This window comes from Temnothorax americanus, unplaced genomic scaffold, assembly GCF_048541705.1.
Source record: "Temnothorax americanus isolate GAGA-0224 unplaced genomic scaffold, ASM4854170v1 Scaffold37, whole genome shotgun sequence".
Taxonomy (NCBI): domain Eukaryota; kingdom Metazoa; phylum Arthropoda; class Insecta; order Hymenoptera; family Formicidae; genus Temnothorax; species Temnothorax americanus.
This window is the reverse complement of record NW_027509515.1, coordinates 51912-65884: the sequence shown is the minus strand read 5'-3', so window position 1 is coordinate 65884 and position 13973 is coordinate 51912. Positions and strand designations below refer to the sequence as shown.

Sequence of the window (13973 nt, the reverse complement as noted above, 5' to 3'; positions counted from 1 at the left end):
GTATGTATAATTGAGCGGTGGGGAAAATGCCTCCGCCGCACTCCGCCCTCCGCCGTTGAAAGGGGAGCCTTTCCTCCTCCCCTTCCCGTTTCTTGATCAACGCTTTGATTGAAATTAACCTTATCGCAACGGGTTAATCCCGAATAATGAGGTCTTCGGTGATTAATCTGATGTCATGTGCGGGAAATGACCGAGACAGGAGGCCAGCTGGAGCAGTTTTCTTTGACATCTAACCGGGGATTCGGCTCCAGTTGTTGCCAGTTGTTCGCGACGCGACCGAGTACCTACCGTACGAAGTTGCGGCGTGCCGTATGTTCCAGAAAGTACGACGATTCAGTATGATGCAATCGGCCGGCCGCCGACAATCACGCTTCTTTTTTTTACGTTTCTTCCTCTGTTGTGGCACCGTCGTAAAACGTAACGGTTTCTTCCCTCGAATCTCTCGTGGAAACGATTAGTCGGGAGTTACGATTTCGGTCAAGTTCATTCAGAATGCAGCCGAAAAATTCGTTGCCGCGGGTACACGTAGGAGTAATTACTGCCTTTTAACACGTGAATGCTTGTACGCTTCGATATGTGCGTAAATTTACGTGTCATGGCATGGCTAACCCCTTCGGAAGAAACGAGAGCGTCCTGATGCATCCTGATACTCCCCATTATGATTATTGTTTTCATTATTATTGCGGATAAACGTGTAAAGAACGTTCGTTATTTTCGTAGGTTACGTCATTAAAATTTTGAATTTAATAGAAAGAAGTATTTTTACTATACGCATTTGGCTCTATATCTTATCTTATTTCTTTTATCTCGCGCTGTAAATTATTTACAGCGTTATCGGCACCCCGGCGGAAAGTCGACCATCGGTCATTTTTCTGAAAGAAAACTGATATATATATATAGTTTATATTAATATACAATATTGACGAAGATTGTCGATGCCAATTCTTATACATTTCTTGAATTGATCAAATAAATCCTGATAGAGAGAAGAAGAGAGAATTAAGGATTAATGATTTATGTTAAAGATGGTGTGTCTCAGACAACACGCATGTTCAAAATCGGGACATTGGACTAAGTTAAAGTCTTAAAGACATATTTAAGACGTCTTATATGTCCCGATTTAATCTGAGTATCAAACTCTTCCTTTTCCTTTTTATTTCACGTCTTTGATTTTCTCGCGGCGGAACGATCGGGAATAGATACAAATGAATTCGTTGCCTTTAAGGTCAGCAGGTCTCTTAAAATTCAAGGAAAAATAATTCGAGCCTTTCATTTATATTTATTGACACTATAGGTACAAGTACGATACGAAAAGGTTGCGAAAAGTGGAGCCGTCTAGGTGGAGTATTCACCTGTAAAACTATCGAGTATACTCATACTGCAGTGATTAATAAACTATTTCGCTAAGGCTAAACCATTGAGTTGTCCATACCCCGGTGAAAAAATTATCATCTCATATATTTTCAAGAATTTTTTAAATTTATGGAAATCTCTAAAAAAATATCTTATAAACTTCTTCAAATTTTATAAGCCTTCTTCGGAAATTGTAAGACGAGAAATCTTAAGAGTATTTTAGAATTCACATATACATAAAGATTCTGGAAAAGATGTAGACTTTTCTCAGCATTTTTGAAAAGCATTCCAAAACACATAAATTCTAAAAAAGAGCGACGAATAAAAGAAAACGAAATAGAAGTTTAGTCGCCGGTTGGGGACCGGTGACGCTCATATTACGTAATCATCCGCGATCCTTTTCTTTCGTTATGATCATTGATCAATGTGTGCGCGATACAGAGCGGCGCAGCGAGACGAGGGGCAGGGGAGGGAGGTGATGTGTTAGCAACCGCGAGGGGGAAGAATCTTCGAGAACGTCGCCGTCGCGGTTTGCGCGTGCGCGCATTGCTCCGCCTCGCCGCCGGTCCGGTCGCAGTTTAGGTTACACAACGTGCACACGAGTTCTCTCTCAAGCGTGCGTTCGCCGCCGGTTTCGCACTTCGACCGACTCGGTGACTGCAAAGGGATCGCGACCATGGTGAGATATATATATATATACATACATACGTTTCCCTGCGGATTAACGCGAGAAAGAGAAACGACAGTGAGAATTTCTCTCGCGGGGAAAATCCGCGCGTCCCGCGGGTACCCCCCCGCGCGTTTACGGGGTTATTCTCCGATAACCCTCGAACGGATCGGTACCCACGCGACGACGCTCGCATGTCACCGCGTTATCTTTTTAGACTCGGTTTGCAATTTGGTGGTAGTAAGTCTAGCCCCCTTTTGCTCCGAACTGTGACGTTAATTTGCTCTGAGCTCTAAACTTTACAGATGCGACGTGGCCATAGCTTGCTTAAAGATTAGGAATTACGGTTTAAGACAGCGCCTTTTGTCGACAGAGAATATCATAATTCAGAGCTTAGTGCAAAAGACAAAGGCTTACCACGAGTTTTTCGTTGTATCACCGATCGCTTTGAGACGAATCGCATTTGTTCACGAATTTGTCGAGAAACAGGAGCAATCGGTGTCTCTTGCGGTGTATTTTGCTAACTTTTGCCATATAAGTGAAATTCCACTGATAAATTTCATCATCGTTATACTTCTTTTCTTATCAAATTCTGGTATTGTTTTAAATCTATAACAAAGTTTGGAGATGACGGTTAAGGCCCAGTTTCACAAGTGTCGGTTAACTTTTAATCTTAGATTAACTCACTCTTCGTCTCTTTCTAAGGGGGATGTTAAAAGGAGACGAAGAGTGAGTTAATCTAAGATTAAAAGTTAATCGAGACTTGTGAAACTGGACCTAAGTAGTCAAATTAAATTTAAACGCAAATTTTGTAAATTTATGTTTATCTCTATCAATGCAGATTATAACCCTCTCTCTCTCTCTCTCTCTCTCTCTCTCTCTAATCTCGGTTTAACTTATTTTTTATCTTTTTTCAATTCTTAGAAGTAGAAAGTGAGATTAAAGTTAATTTGCATTAATAAAAATGAACATTAGTCGTTAATTAAAAATTGAGTAATAGATTAACTATCTTAACAAGTTCTTAACACATTAATGTCTGAAGCTGAAACATACAGAACATCAATAATTGCAAATGTCTACGTATTTTCAGGCTGCTGCCAATGCTGTGAAGAGGCTGATTCCTCTTTTTGACAGAGTTCTCATACAAAGGGCCGAGGCTATTACCAAAACGAAAGGTGGTATTGTACTGCCAGAGAAAGCTCAAGCAAAAGTCCTACGAGGCACAGTCATTGCCACAGGTCCTGGAGCAAGGAACGATGTACGCACATACACGGAATATCTATGACTACTATATATATTGATCACCATTAATTGGGTGTAATAACATCAGGAGTTATAACTACTGCTGCATAAAATGTAAAAACGCTTGTTAAATTCGACTTTATAACACCAGTTGTTATTACTCTACACCCATTAACAAAGAAATGTATACTACGTTTACGTGAGCGTTACTTCTGTAGTAACTTACGATAATTTATTCGCGTAAACGGGATTTTTCTTCGTGTAAACGGGATTTTGTAGTAACTTACGATAATTTACTCCGCGTAAACGAGTGATATATCGTAAGTTACTACAGAAGTAACGCTCGCGTAAACGTAGTAGTAGGCTTATAAACCTGGTTTTAAAGAAACGTGTAAAACACTAAGCAAGTTGTTATAATGGCATTGCCAACTTAGATAAAATTATGAAAAGTATATCTGTTGTATTTCTTCGACAAGATCAAGATTTCTTTGGAGATAAAATAACATTCCTTCGTGTAAACGGGCATGCGTTTTAGGAAGTTAATAATTACAGATGTTATTAAACCCGATTAATAGTGACATTTAAACGTAGTCCATGTTCACATCTTTTACAAAATGTTTCTGTGAATTGTCTGTTAATATTCATATTATCTTTTGTCGTTTCTTATCAGAAAGGAGAGCACGTGCCTTTAAGCATCAAGATCGGAGATGTCGTGTTACTTCCCGAGTACGGCGGCACGAAGGTTGAACTTGAGGACAACAAGGAATACCACTTGTTCCGCGAGTCGGATATATTAGCCAAAGTAGAGGTTTAATTCGTTGAATTTAAGTTACGTTTCCAGTTTTATATAAATGCTATATAAGTTCTTCTAGAACTTCATGAACTAGCAGCAAAAAATATGTATACAGAGTATATGTTTTACATAATATAATTGAAAGTTATTCGTTTAGCTCAATAATGACCTAATTTTTTCAAAGAATCGGTTGCTGCTAAAATGCCATTGTTTCTTACTGTACATGTATATACATTTTTCTGATAAAATAAAGCATTTGTCTATTGTATTTATGTCGTTATTTTCGTACACCTAATAGCGCTTTGCAATTATGTGGCGATTAATCACCGCTGATAATTTTCTAACGAAGTTTGAAAATCTACTTTTTGTGATACTGGAATCTCAGAAATATACTGGTTAATAAATACTGGATGGGGTTAATCTCAGAAATTGTACATTAATAAGAGATTAATATCCAGTTAGAGCACACAATTAAATACAATATATATTCATATATTTGAAAAAATATCCAAGTAATCTATATTGGACAAAATCTGTGAATCATTTTAATTTAATGCCTTTCTTCACACCTGCCTTGATACCCGAGATCTCTCCCGCATAACGAGTCAATTCCTTTCTCACTTCTCTCACCTGCAAGAAATAATTATTTTTATCTCACATCCCAAGAGCTCTCGTATGTCAGTATAATAAAATAAACGTTTAATCTTTGTTTTATACATACCGCGCCCTTTCTGCGAATCTTGGCTTTACGATATTTATTTCTGTGTTTTACACGCGGATTGCGCAGTTCCTTCTTCCGATAAGGCGTAAGACCTCTGTTCTTTGCCATTTGGTATGTTATCGCTCTTTTAGCTTCTTCTTTTTCATTCATACTATTTAAAATGGTAGTATCTTTTTCATCAACCACAGAGAGAGATTCGCCATCATACTTCTCTTCAGTATCTAGATCTTCAATGCTTGCTCCTTCATTCATACTGTCAGATAGTGACTGTTCTTCTAGCGTTACTGCTTCTTTCTTACTTGCCAGCTTTTTAGATAAGCTAGTAAGCCTTGGACTCTTTTTACTACTTTGTATCTGAAAACCATCCGATATGCTGTAAAGAGGTCTACCTTCTTTAATTGCTTTCAGTATCTCTGCCACTTGCTCCAACAAATCTCCCTGCTCTGATTCCAGTTCGCTGATCAGATGACGGTACTGTGCCAAACGTTTTACAACTGGATGTGATTTCACTGGCAGTCCCTTGGTTTGCAGCATCAACAAAAACGAGATATTTGTACAATAATTTAATATAATTTCATACTTGGTTCTAATAAAAGCTACTGCATTGCATTCAGGACATGTCCCATCTTTGACCAATTCAAGAAAGGGTGCCAAAATGTCTTTTGCTTGCGTCATGTAATCTGTAATAGAAGTATTTATTCGTTTAATACAATAAATATTTTTAATGTTAACATTTCTGTGTTTATGACTATATAACGTTAAACAAAAAAATATAGTTTTTATTTACGAGACTAAAACAAATACCAATTACGAGAGCTTTGTTCAAAGCGTGTCAGAAATAGAAATTCTAATTCACAATCAGATTACTATAAATGATAACAATTAGCACAATTAGCAATAAATTCATAATAAGAAGCACGTCTTTAGTATTATTATAAAATACCTTTAAAAAGCTTGACCATGATCATGAAAAATTCCTTATCAGACAACTGTGTACTATCCTTTCGAACAACTTTGCTGTCCTCTATAACTTGAGCTGCTTTATTTTTACTAAAACTTGAACCATCAAGAGCTAAATGCTGTCCCATTGATCTTAAATGCAATCTTCTTCCTTCTTCCTCCTCCATGTCCGCGTTGACCAAGTCGTTTTCGGGCGCCGATGCATAATCTGTATATTTAAAATCCGACGAATAAAAGGCTTTCGCTTTAGTGCCCCAAGCTCTGTCATTGGGCATATCGTAATCCTCCTGTGCCCCCTCAATGTCAGATTCCATTGAATCTCGCTCATCGTCTTCTTCTTCCACCTCGCTATCATCTTGCAGCCCATAAACCTCGTCGTCGCTATCAAAATTTTCAGTAGTGCGCTGTTTCCGCACTTTCTCTAGCAATTTTTTTTCAGTTTCCGTATATTCCTCTTCTGAATCCGTCACAGCATTCATATCCACATCTTCGATATCGTCCATATCGTCAATATCCTCATTACCGAGAGGTTTTCTTGTTCTAAAATATATAGAAGTAAATTCATAAACAGGGAACATTATTCTCATAAAATGTAGGAAGAGGCAATAAAAATTGGAGTATCTTGATACATAAAAAATTTTCAAAGCATATAAATAAGTAAAATTTATCTATTTTTTTCTACTATTTTAAGTATAGAGTTGATACAAATAATATTTTATTCGACATTTTTTATCATAATTAATATTATTATGTTATTATATAATTGTTAAATCAAACTTTGTCCACGGTATATATATATATATATATGTATATCATATATCTCGAAATTTTCCTGACTCTTAGGATTTAGTCTTTATTGATTTAATAAACTTTTTTTTAGTTACCTCTTTTTGCGAACCATATTTGCGAGTGATACAAAGGTGCTTTGATGAAATATAAATAATTCTCACGTTGCCTTTACGTTGCCTATTTACAACCTAACCTAATCCTAACACAATTTAATCAGAAATCAACCAAACAAGAAGTGCAACCGTAACGTAAGACGCTGTCCAGTTATGGAGGATTCACATTGCGTCCGATCACGTCCGATGTTCGACGTATGACGATCCGACATCCAATAATAGAATTTATTATTAGAGACAAAAATTTCCTATTGGATGTCGGATCGTCGCACGTCGAACATCGGACGCAGTGTGAATCCTCCATTAGCTTTAGGAATGCTCCGAAGATTTCTTTATCCTGATTGGTCAATCGAGCGTTTCAAGATATTTGTATATTATTTGTTAATGGTCTAGTTTACACCGTTAAATCGGTTGGTACGCGCATCAAGTTGGTGCGGACTAAATATTTGATACGTCCCTGTTTACACCGTTTCATCTCACAACAGGTTAGGTTAGGTCTTTAATCCAGATAAAGTCCAATGTTTTCGGTAATGGAGGGATGAGTAATTCTGTGTAAAGTGTCAGTCGATTTATAGTGAAAGTAACGAAAAGTAATGGAGAAAAACGCAGAACAAATTATAGCGTCATTTACAGTGTTACTCGAAATTTTAAATATGCAGCAAAAAGCCAGGAAAAAACGGCTGAGGAATATGATGAAACGTATGAGGATAAAATTGAGAAAATTATGCCTTCAACAGAGGAATGAATTATTTGTACAATGGAGTCAAATGACCGATCCGATATCACCGACCCTTACTTTAGATGGTATTCAATACCGAAGAAGAATGTGGACCAAAAAGAGGAGTAATGATTTTTGGCAAAGAATTGTAGGAGAGCATTTTACTCTGTCAGAATGGCTGGCCACTTTTCGAATGTCGAAAGAAACTTTCACAATGCTTTGCGATATTATTCGAACTGTACTAGAACCCAAACCACTTTTCCTGGTATCCAGACAGCCTTTATCTGTCGAAAAACAGGTCGCAATAGCTCTGTATAAATTAGCAAGTTGTGCCGAGTACAGAGTCGTTGGTGATGTGATGGGTGTTCACAAATCGACAGTTCGAAAGTGCTTATTTAGAGTGACCATGGCCATCAACAATGTCATGGTACAAGAAAACATATTTATGCCTTCTGAAGATGAAGCCCAGTTCATATCTCTCCAATTTAAAAAAAGAAGCTTTATTCCACAATTGATTGGGTGTATTGACGGAACACACATCCCAATTACCGCACCACATGAAGGTTATCGAGACTTTGTGAATAGAAAAGGATGGACATCATATAATGTAATGGCTGTTGTCGACCACAATGGAAGGTAAGCGTGAAAAACTGAGCTTGGAAAATACCGAAATCTAAAATTATTAAATTATCTGTTATATTAGGTTCAGAAATGTAGTAATAAAACATCCTGGGAGTGTGCACGATGCTGCCGTATTCAAGGATAGTAGCATATACAAGAATGCACAGACCATTATTCCTCAGGTAAATGTTAAATTATTTTGTTTGACGTAAGTTTGATTGTATTTTTATATGTAATACTAATATAATATATGAATTGTAGACATCTAAAAACATCGATGGTGTGGATATACCGTACATGATTGTAGGTGACCCAGCTTATCCTATGTTATCGTGGCTCATCAAAGGCTATTCAGGCACGTTATCAGCAGAAGAAGAGTCTTTTAATGTGTATTTGAACTCTGCACGAGTTTCAGTGGAAATGGCATTCGGTCGGTTAAAAGCTAGATGGAGAATTTTATGCAAAAAAATGGATTGTGCTTATACGTTTTGTCCACAAATCATTCTTGCTTGTTGCACGTTGCACAATTTTGTAGAAAGTCACAAGGAACGGTTTTTTCCTGAATGGTTAGACGAAGTGTCCAACAGTGATCAGTTGTTTCCTCAACCAATAGCTGTACAAAATCGTAATAGAGATTGCGTACCTGGTATAGCAGTGAGAAACCACTTAAAACAATATTTGGCAGCCAGTTATCCTCTGCGGAAAGCTCTCATCCGATAGTGGGTAGCAGTGGATATCAATATTATTTTCATGTGTATATTCGAATTAAATAATATAGTTTTGACATTTTTTAATACCTTTTATTTCTTTAATTTGTACATCTTTTTGTATGTAACATTATTACAGCTTTTATATGTGTACAGTACACCACATATTTTATAATAAAATATTCGAAGTTTGTCTCATAAACCTACCACTAATTCACAGTTATAGTAATTATCATAATTAATATCGCATTTTGAGATCAATGGAAAAATATTTATATATTTTCCCGCATACACAACAAACTATTTATTTAATTAATGATTTATATTATATCTATAAATAAAAACAACTTTTTAAGAACTTGTAAAGAACAAATAAACCTTTTTGGAAACTATATCACAAGTTATTAAACAGCTTATATTTATTAATTTATCTTGTGCCTATAAATTAATAAAAAAGTAAATTATAATAAAGCAACTTTTTGAACGAAATTAACATTTTTAAACAAAAGTAACATAATAATGAACGTACTTTTTAAACAAAATTAACATTTTGTGTAGGAACACGGCACCATAACTTCTAACTAGAAATAATCCCTAATATATCTTAAATATTTAAAACTGCAGTCTTCATATTATTCAAATTCAGTTATTGCGTTTCATAATAAAAGTTCTGTACTTTCGAATTTGGTTCCTTGCCTTCTATCATAGGAGATTGAATGATTGTAGAGGTGGAAGGAGGTTCTGTATAATTCAACTGTAAAAAAGAAAATTTTTAATTTAATTTTTATTGCCATCAAACTATGTCATTAATTTTCATCCGGTGAAACCGAAACTCTCATTAAATAAGTATGCAGTAGCTTTTCTTTTTAATGACTTTTGAGTAAGTTTATACATATTTATACGATCTTTTCTTGAATAATTATTTTTATAAAGAGCTTTTTATAATACAATTATTGTAAGAACTACTACGTCAATATGTAGTCCGACCTTTCGGAGATACATGTATACATGTATGTATATGTATGTATGTGGTATACATGCGTGTATTTTTGCCAACAAATACACTTTGAGACTTTCGAGAGGTCTTCGATACATTCGATCGCGTATCAATTTAAAGTGCCTTTTTTAGAAAGAATATTTTATTTTAAATAAATACACACATACTAAATAGTAAATACTTAAATAGTAATTTATTTCAATTATAAGTTATTTATTTACTAATATAATTAATAACTATTTAATAATATAATAAATAAAATATTTGTGATCAAAATAAATCACTGTTTCACTTTTTCAGACCAACAAAATCAAATGTTTTATTAAATTTATAAATATATTTATATAATATGTATAAATATATGTAGATAATCAAATAAAAAGGAGCATCAAGCCGCAAGAAGGTGGAAGTGTTGTAACGTTCTATATTAAGGTACAGATTGACAAACGTTTCAGCCCCTTATGGGACCATCTTCAGTGTCAAATAACAATTAATTTAAGAAAAGTTAACATACGTTACATAATCTTACACTAATTTGTTGCGTTAATTTTAGTGTAAGAGTATGTAACGTATGTTAACTTTTCTTAAATTAATTGTTCTTTAACACTGAAGATGGTCCTATAAGGGGCCGAAACGTTTGTCAATCTGTACCTTAACATAGAATTTTACAACACTTCCACCTTGTTGCGGTTTGATGCTCCTTTTTATTTGATTATTTTTAATCATGTGAGCCTTTTGATATATATGTAGATTGCATGCACTAGTTTTAATGTTGTGACACGATTAATTATTTAAAAAATTAATAAATGGATTTACCGGAATAAGTTTCAGCGGCTTCAAGGTGCTTTGTGTAGAACGAGCAGGGGTTTGAGATCTGATACCCTGCATACTGTTAGTAAATGCAGCCAGAATCAAGCTTGTTTGCTGACTTTGAAATTTTCGTTCTTTTTCTAACTCCTCTTCTTCCCACTTTCTCTGCTCCATCATCTCGTCATGGACCATTTGTTTTTGGAGTTCCATCTGCTTGTTTGTAATGCTGTTAAGTAATTCTTTTTGGTTTTCCAACCACTTGTCAGTATGACTCTGCAGCATTACTTCATAACTTTTTCTTCCTAAATATAAAATTTCTGTACTATAATACGTATATTATACATATGTAAATTAAAAATTATATATCTTCTAGCCCTATATCATTAGTTGTACTCTTATAAATCTTCAAATATGGACTAATAACGTAGAGCGTAGTTGCAAATTGTGATGTCATCTCTCAAATAGAAATACTTAATAAGGCTATAATAATAAACATTTTATTTATACCAGAAGTTTTTGTTCGTTTCTGTTTTTTGGCTGGTGGGACTTCATTTTCCTTATCTAACATTTCATCAGTCTCTTCAGCAGTTGTACAATTTATTGAATCATTCTCGTTATTAACTAAAATCAAATAAATAATAATATTAAGTCGAATAATTGATGGTACCAATTTGTATTTTCATACTTAACTATATATAATTGCATTAAATAAATATATATTACCTTCTTCCTCATTTATTTCAGCGGTGTCTATTCCTACTTGATCATCGCTGCTGCTAGCTAGGGCACTTGGCCTGCCTCCATATAATATATCTAACTCGTTGTAGAATGGACACGTTGAGGGAGCAGCACCACTGACATTATTATTTCTTTTACATTTGAAATATGCTGCTTTCAAATTTTTTAATTTTAATTTCATTTGCTCGGCTGTTTTTTCATAACCTTTTGCTTGCATTTCGGGTACCAGCATTCGGAAAATCTCTACATGCCGATGTTTCTTTCCATCAATTATACTTAAAATACTTTTTTCCGTGACCAGTTCGAGAAACGTTCGTGTTTCACCATCTGTCCAATTTGCACCCTTTTTACATGACATTTTCACTGTTGATATAAAACTTCTATTCTAACTTTCTAACTTTAACCTCAATCTAACAACAGTCAGCAGCGGCGGTATACACTTGATCCAATTCGAATCGAATCAAGCGTTTACAGCGCGCTGACATCTTTTGATACGCGTATCAACTTGGTCTGATACTCGCGATTGAGGAGTATCAGACCAGAGCGCACTAAAGTAATCCGCGAGCGTTTATACCGAGCGTATCAAACGATTTGATACGGATATAGCACTTGATACGCGTACCAAGTGCTCGGTGTAAACTAGACCAATATTATATATTTGCATATTAATGTTTTTTTTTATATTACACTTTTGTTACATTATATTTTATATTGTTTTAAAAATGTCAAACTATATAAAATACACGAATTTTCATCATGATCTTCGCAGATGTTAAAAAACATATATATGTATAAATATACATATAATACATATAAATATATAAATATATATATTTTTTATTTTTTTGTATAATTTTTTTATAAAAAAAAGGATTAGAAAATAATTAAAAAATAATTTTTTTATTAAAAAAATTTTTTAATGAAAAATTATAGAGTTTAAGAAAAAATAAGAAAAAAAATTTATATATATAAAATATAAAACATAGTAGAGCATTTCTGAGCATTTCCAAGGATGCGCAGTAGTCATTTTCCTTGAAAATCAGAAATCAGTCCAAGATGCGAGAAGGAACATGGCTCCTCCCCTTATATCTGAATGTAATTTAGGTTGACTTTTTTTAAGAATATTTTAGATATTATACATTTGTATTTTGTTTGTTTTGTTGCCATGAATACATCATGATTAGGCTGCATTCGCTTTGGGTTCTTTCGTGGCCGCAGGGCGCCGGGGAAGTGATCCGTGCAGTTCCTTGGGCCCGACGAACCTACGGCACCCTAGAGTCCTAGATATCCTAGATTATCTAGATTATCTAGGACTCTACGGCACCCGAGTTCCCGACACCGCGGACATACACACACATTTATACGCACGCACAGCATATACACATTCCCGAATTTGAAAAACAATCGCACCGAGATGAGTTTCGAGTACGCAGTTACATCCGTGTCGGAACAAGTAATAGCGCCACAAAGTAGAAGAAGAAGTGAGTTCTTTCGTGCTGAAAGCATCATTCCATCTTTTTTCGACATGTATAATGAGCAATAAAGATAGACTGGATGCTTTCAGCACGAAAGCGCCCAAAGCGAACGCAGCCAAAATGTGATAACTGCATGTATATAAAATATGATTATATAATATATAATTTATGTATACATATATAAAATTGTATAGTATAACAGCAAAGAGTGATTCCAAAAGCACATGTTTTTGGCCTATTTTGTGGCACTCGAAATTCGAATTGAATTGCGTGTGCTATACGATGTTATATGATGGGACATTGAGGTTCGATCATTATTTGTGAGTCAAAAATGCTATTGAAATAAATGTCATTACAGCGATCCCGAATTATATGCAATATTAGTATAATGAATTGTGGATGCTACTTACGTGCTATATTCTTCGTCAATTATTATAGTGTATATAGAATATTAACTATTATATAAGAGCGTCAACGACTCGGGAATCACTTAATTATTATCCAACATATTCTACGCTAGGACCTGAACTTTGTGACAATAAAGCCTTCGATCCACACGCTAAAGTCCGATTTTTAAAGTCTTTACACAATCTTTGATGTTTCATCTATCAAAATGCTTTTCAAAGTCCTAGGATGGCTAAGTGTGTACTAAACCACTGATAATCTACCTCGGTGCGACTTTCTCCATAAGCCGGGTTAGGCTAAAAGTGGTCAACTTCTGAACAATATATTACAAAAAAACTATACGGTCAATATTGCTCAAGTTTTGCGATTATTTGTGTAAAGTGTTTATGTAAATCATAAAAAAAAATTAAGGTTCTACGTTGGCTTTTGAGTAATAAAAGGCAATTAAGGACGTTCTCTGCTCGTCCTTATACTAGGGAAAATCGATTTTCTTAGAATTTTTTTGAAACTGTAAATATACGTTAATTTAGGTATGCTTTATGCGTGGTATACTGGGATAAAAAATAAAAATACTGATCCTCAAAGTTTCAAAAAAAAAAAAAAAAAAAAAAAAAAGTTTTGGCATTTTTTCCTTCTAGAACTTGACGAGAGGAGCAACTTTGGTCCTCTTGGCCAACCTCGTATCTTACCGTTTGGCCTGGAAAACCTTTTCATTAGTAAAAGTTGAAACTTTGAGGCTCAGTCAGTATCTTGATTTTTTATACCCGAAGAGGTACTGAAATTTATACCACGCATAAAGCACACCTAAATTTAACGTATACTTTTACCTCGCGGATCGAATTGGCAGTGACAGACATGGCAACG

General features: G+C 34.8%; 3 protein-coding genes across 5 annotated transcripts; 1 reads left to right on the top strand and 2 right to left on the bottom strand.

The window, feature by feature from the left end:
- Nucleotides 1-1864: 1864 nt before the first annotated feature.
- On the top strand, nt 1865-4323 carry LOC143901981 (10 kDa heat shock protein, mitochondrial). The gene is made up of 3 exons (XM_077414657.1): nt 1865-2032; nt 3111-3278; nt 3933-4323. Exons 1-3 carry the CDS (start codon nt 2030-2032, stop codon nt 4074-4076), a joined length of 315 nt encoding a protein of 104 aa, XP_077270783.1. The 5' UTR covers nt 1865-2029; the 3' UTR covers nt 4077-4323.
- Nucleotides 4324-4531: 208 nt separating this feature from the next.
- Nucleotides 4532-13960, bottom strand: Sas10 (UTP3 small subunit processome component Sas10). Of its 2 annotated transcripts, none has more exons than XM_077414646.1 (4): nt 13937-13960; nt 5720-6276; nt 4777-5456; nt 4532-4685 (listed from the first exon to the last, which is right to left on the bottom strand). In XM_077414646.1, exons 2-4 carry the CDS (start codon nt 6237-6239, stop codon nt 4596-4598), a joined length of 1290 nt encoding a protein of 429 aa, XP_077270772.1. In that variant the 5' UTR covers nt 6240-6276; nt 13937-13960; the 3' UTR covers nt 4532-4595. The 2 variants fall into 2 exon arrangements, with proteins under 2 accessions (XP_077270772.1, XP_077270771.1); XM_077414645.1 differs by lacking the exon at nt 13937-13960 and adding an exon at nt 6621-6795.
- On the bottom strand, nt 8781-11874 carry LOC143901975 (uncharacterized). 2 transcript variants are annotated; one of them, XM_077414648.1, is made up of 5 exons: nt 11852-11874; nt 11215-11592; nt 10999-11112; nt 10498-10793; nt 8781-9438 (listed from the first exon to the last, which is right to left on the bottom strand). In XM_077414648.1, exons 2-5 carry the CDS (start codon nt 11585-11587, stop codon nt 9331-9333), a joined length of 891 nt encoding a protein of 296 aa, XP_077270774.1. In that variant the 5' UTR covers nt 11588-11592; nt 11852-11874; the 3' UTR covers nt 8781-9330. The 2 variants fall into 2 exon arrangements, with proteins under 2 accessions (XP_077270774.1, XP_077270773.1); XM_077414647.1 differs by having other exon boundaries at nt 11804-11862.
- Nucleotides 13961-13973: the final 13 nt, after the last annotated feature.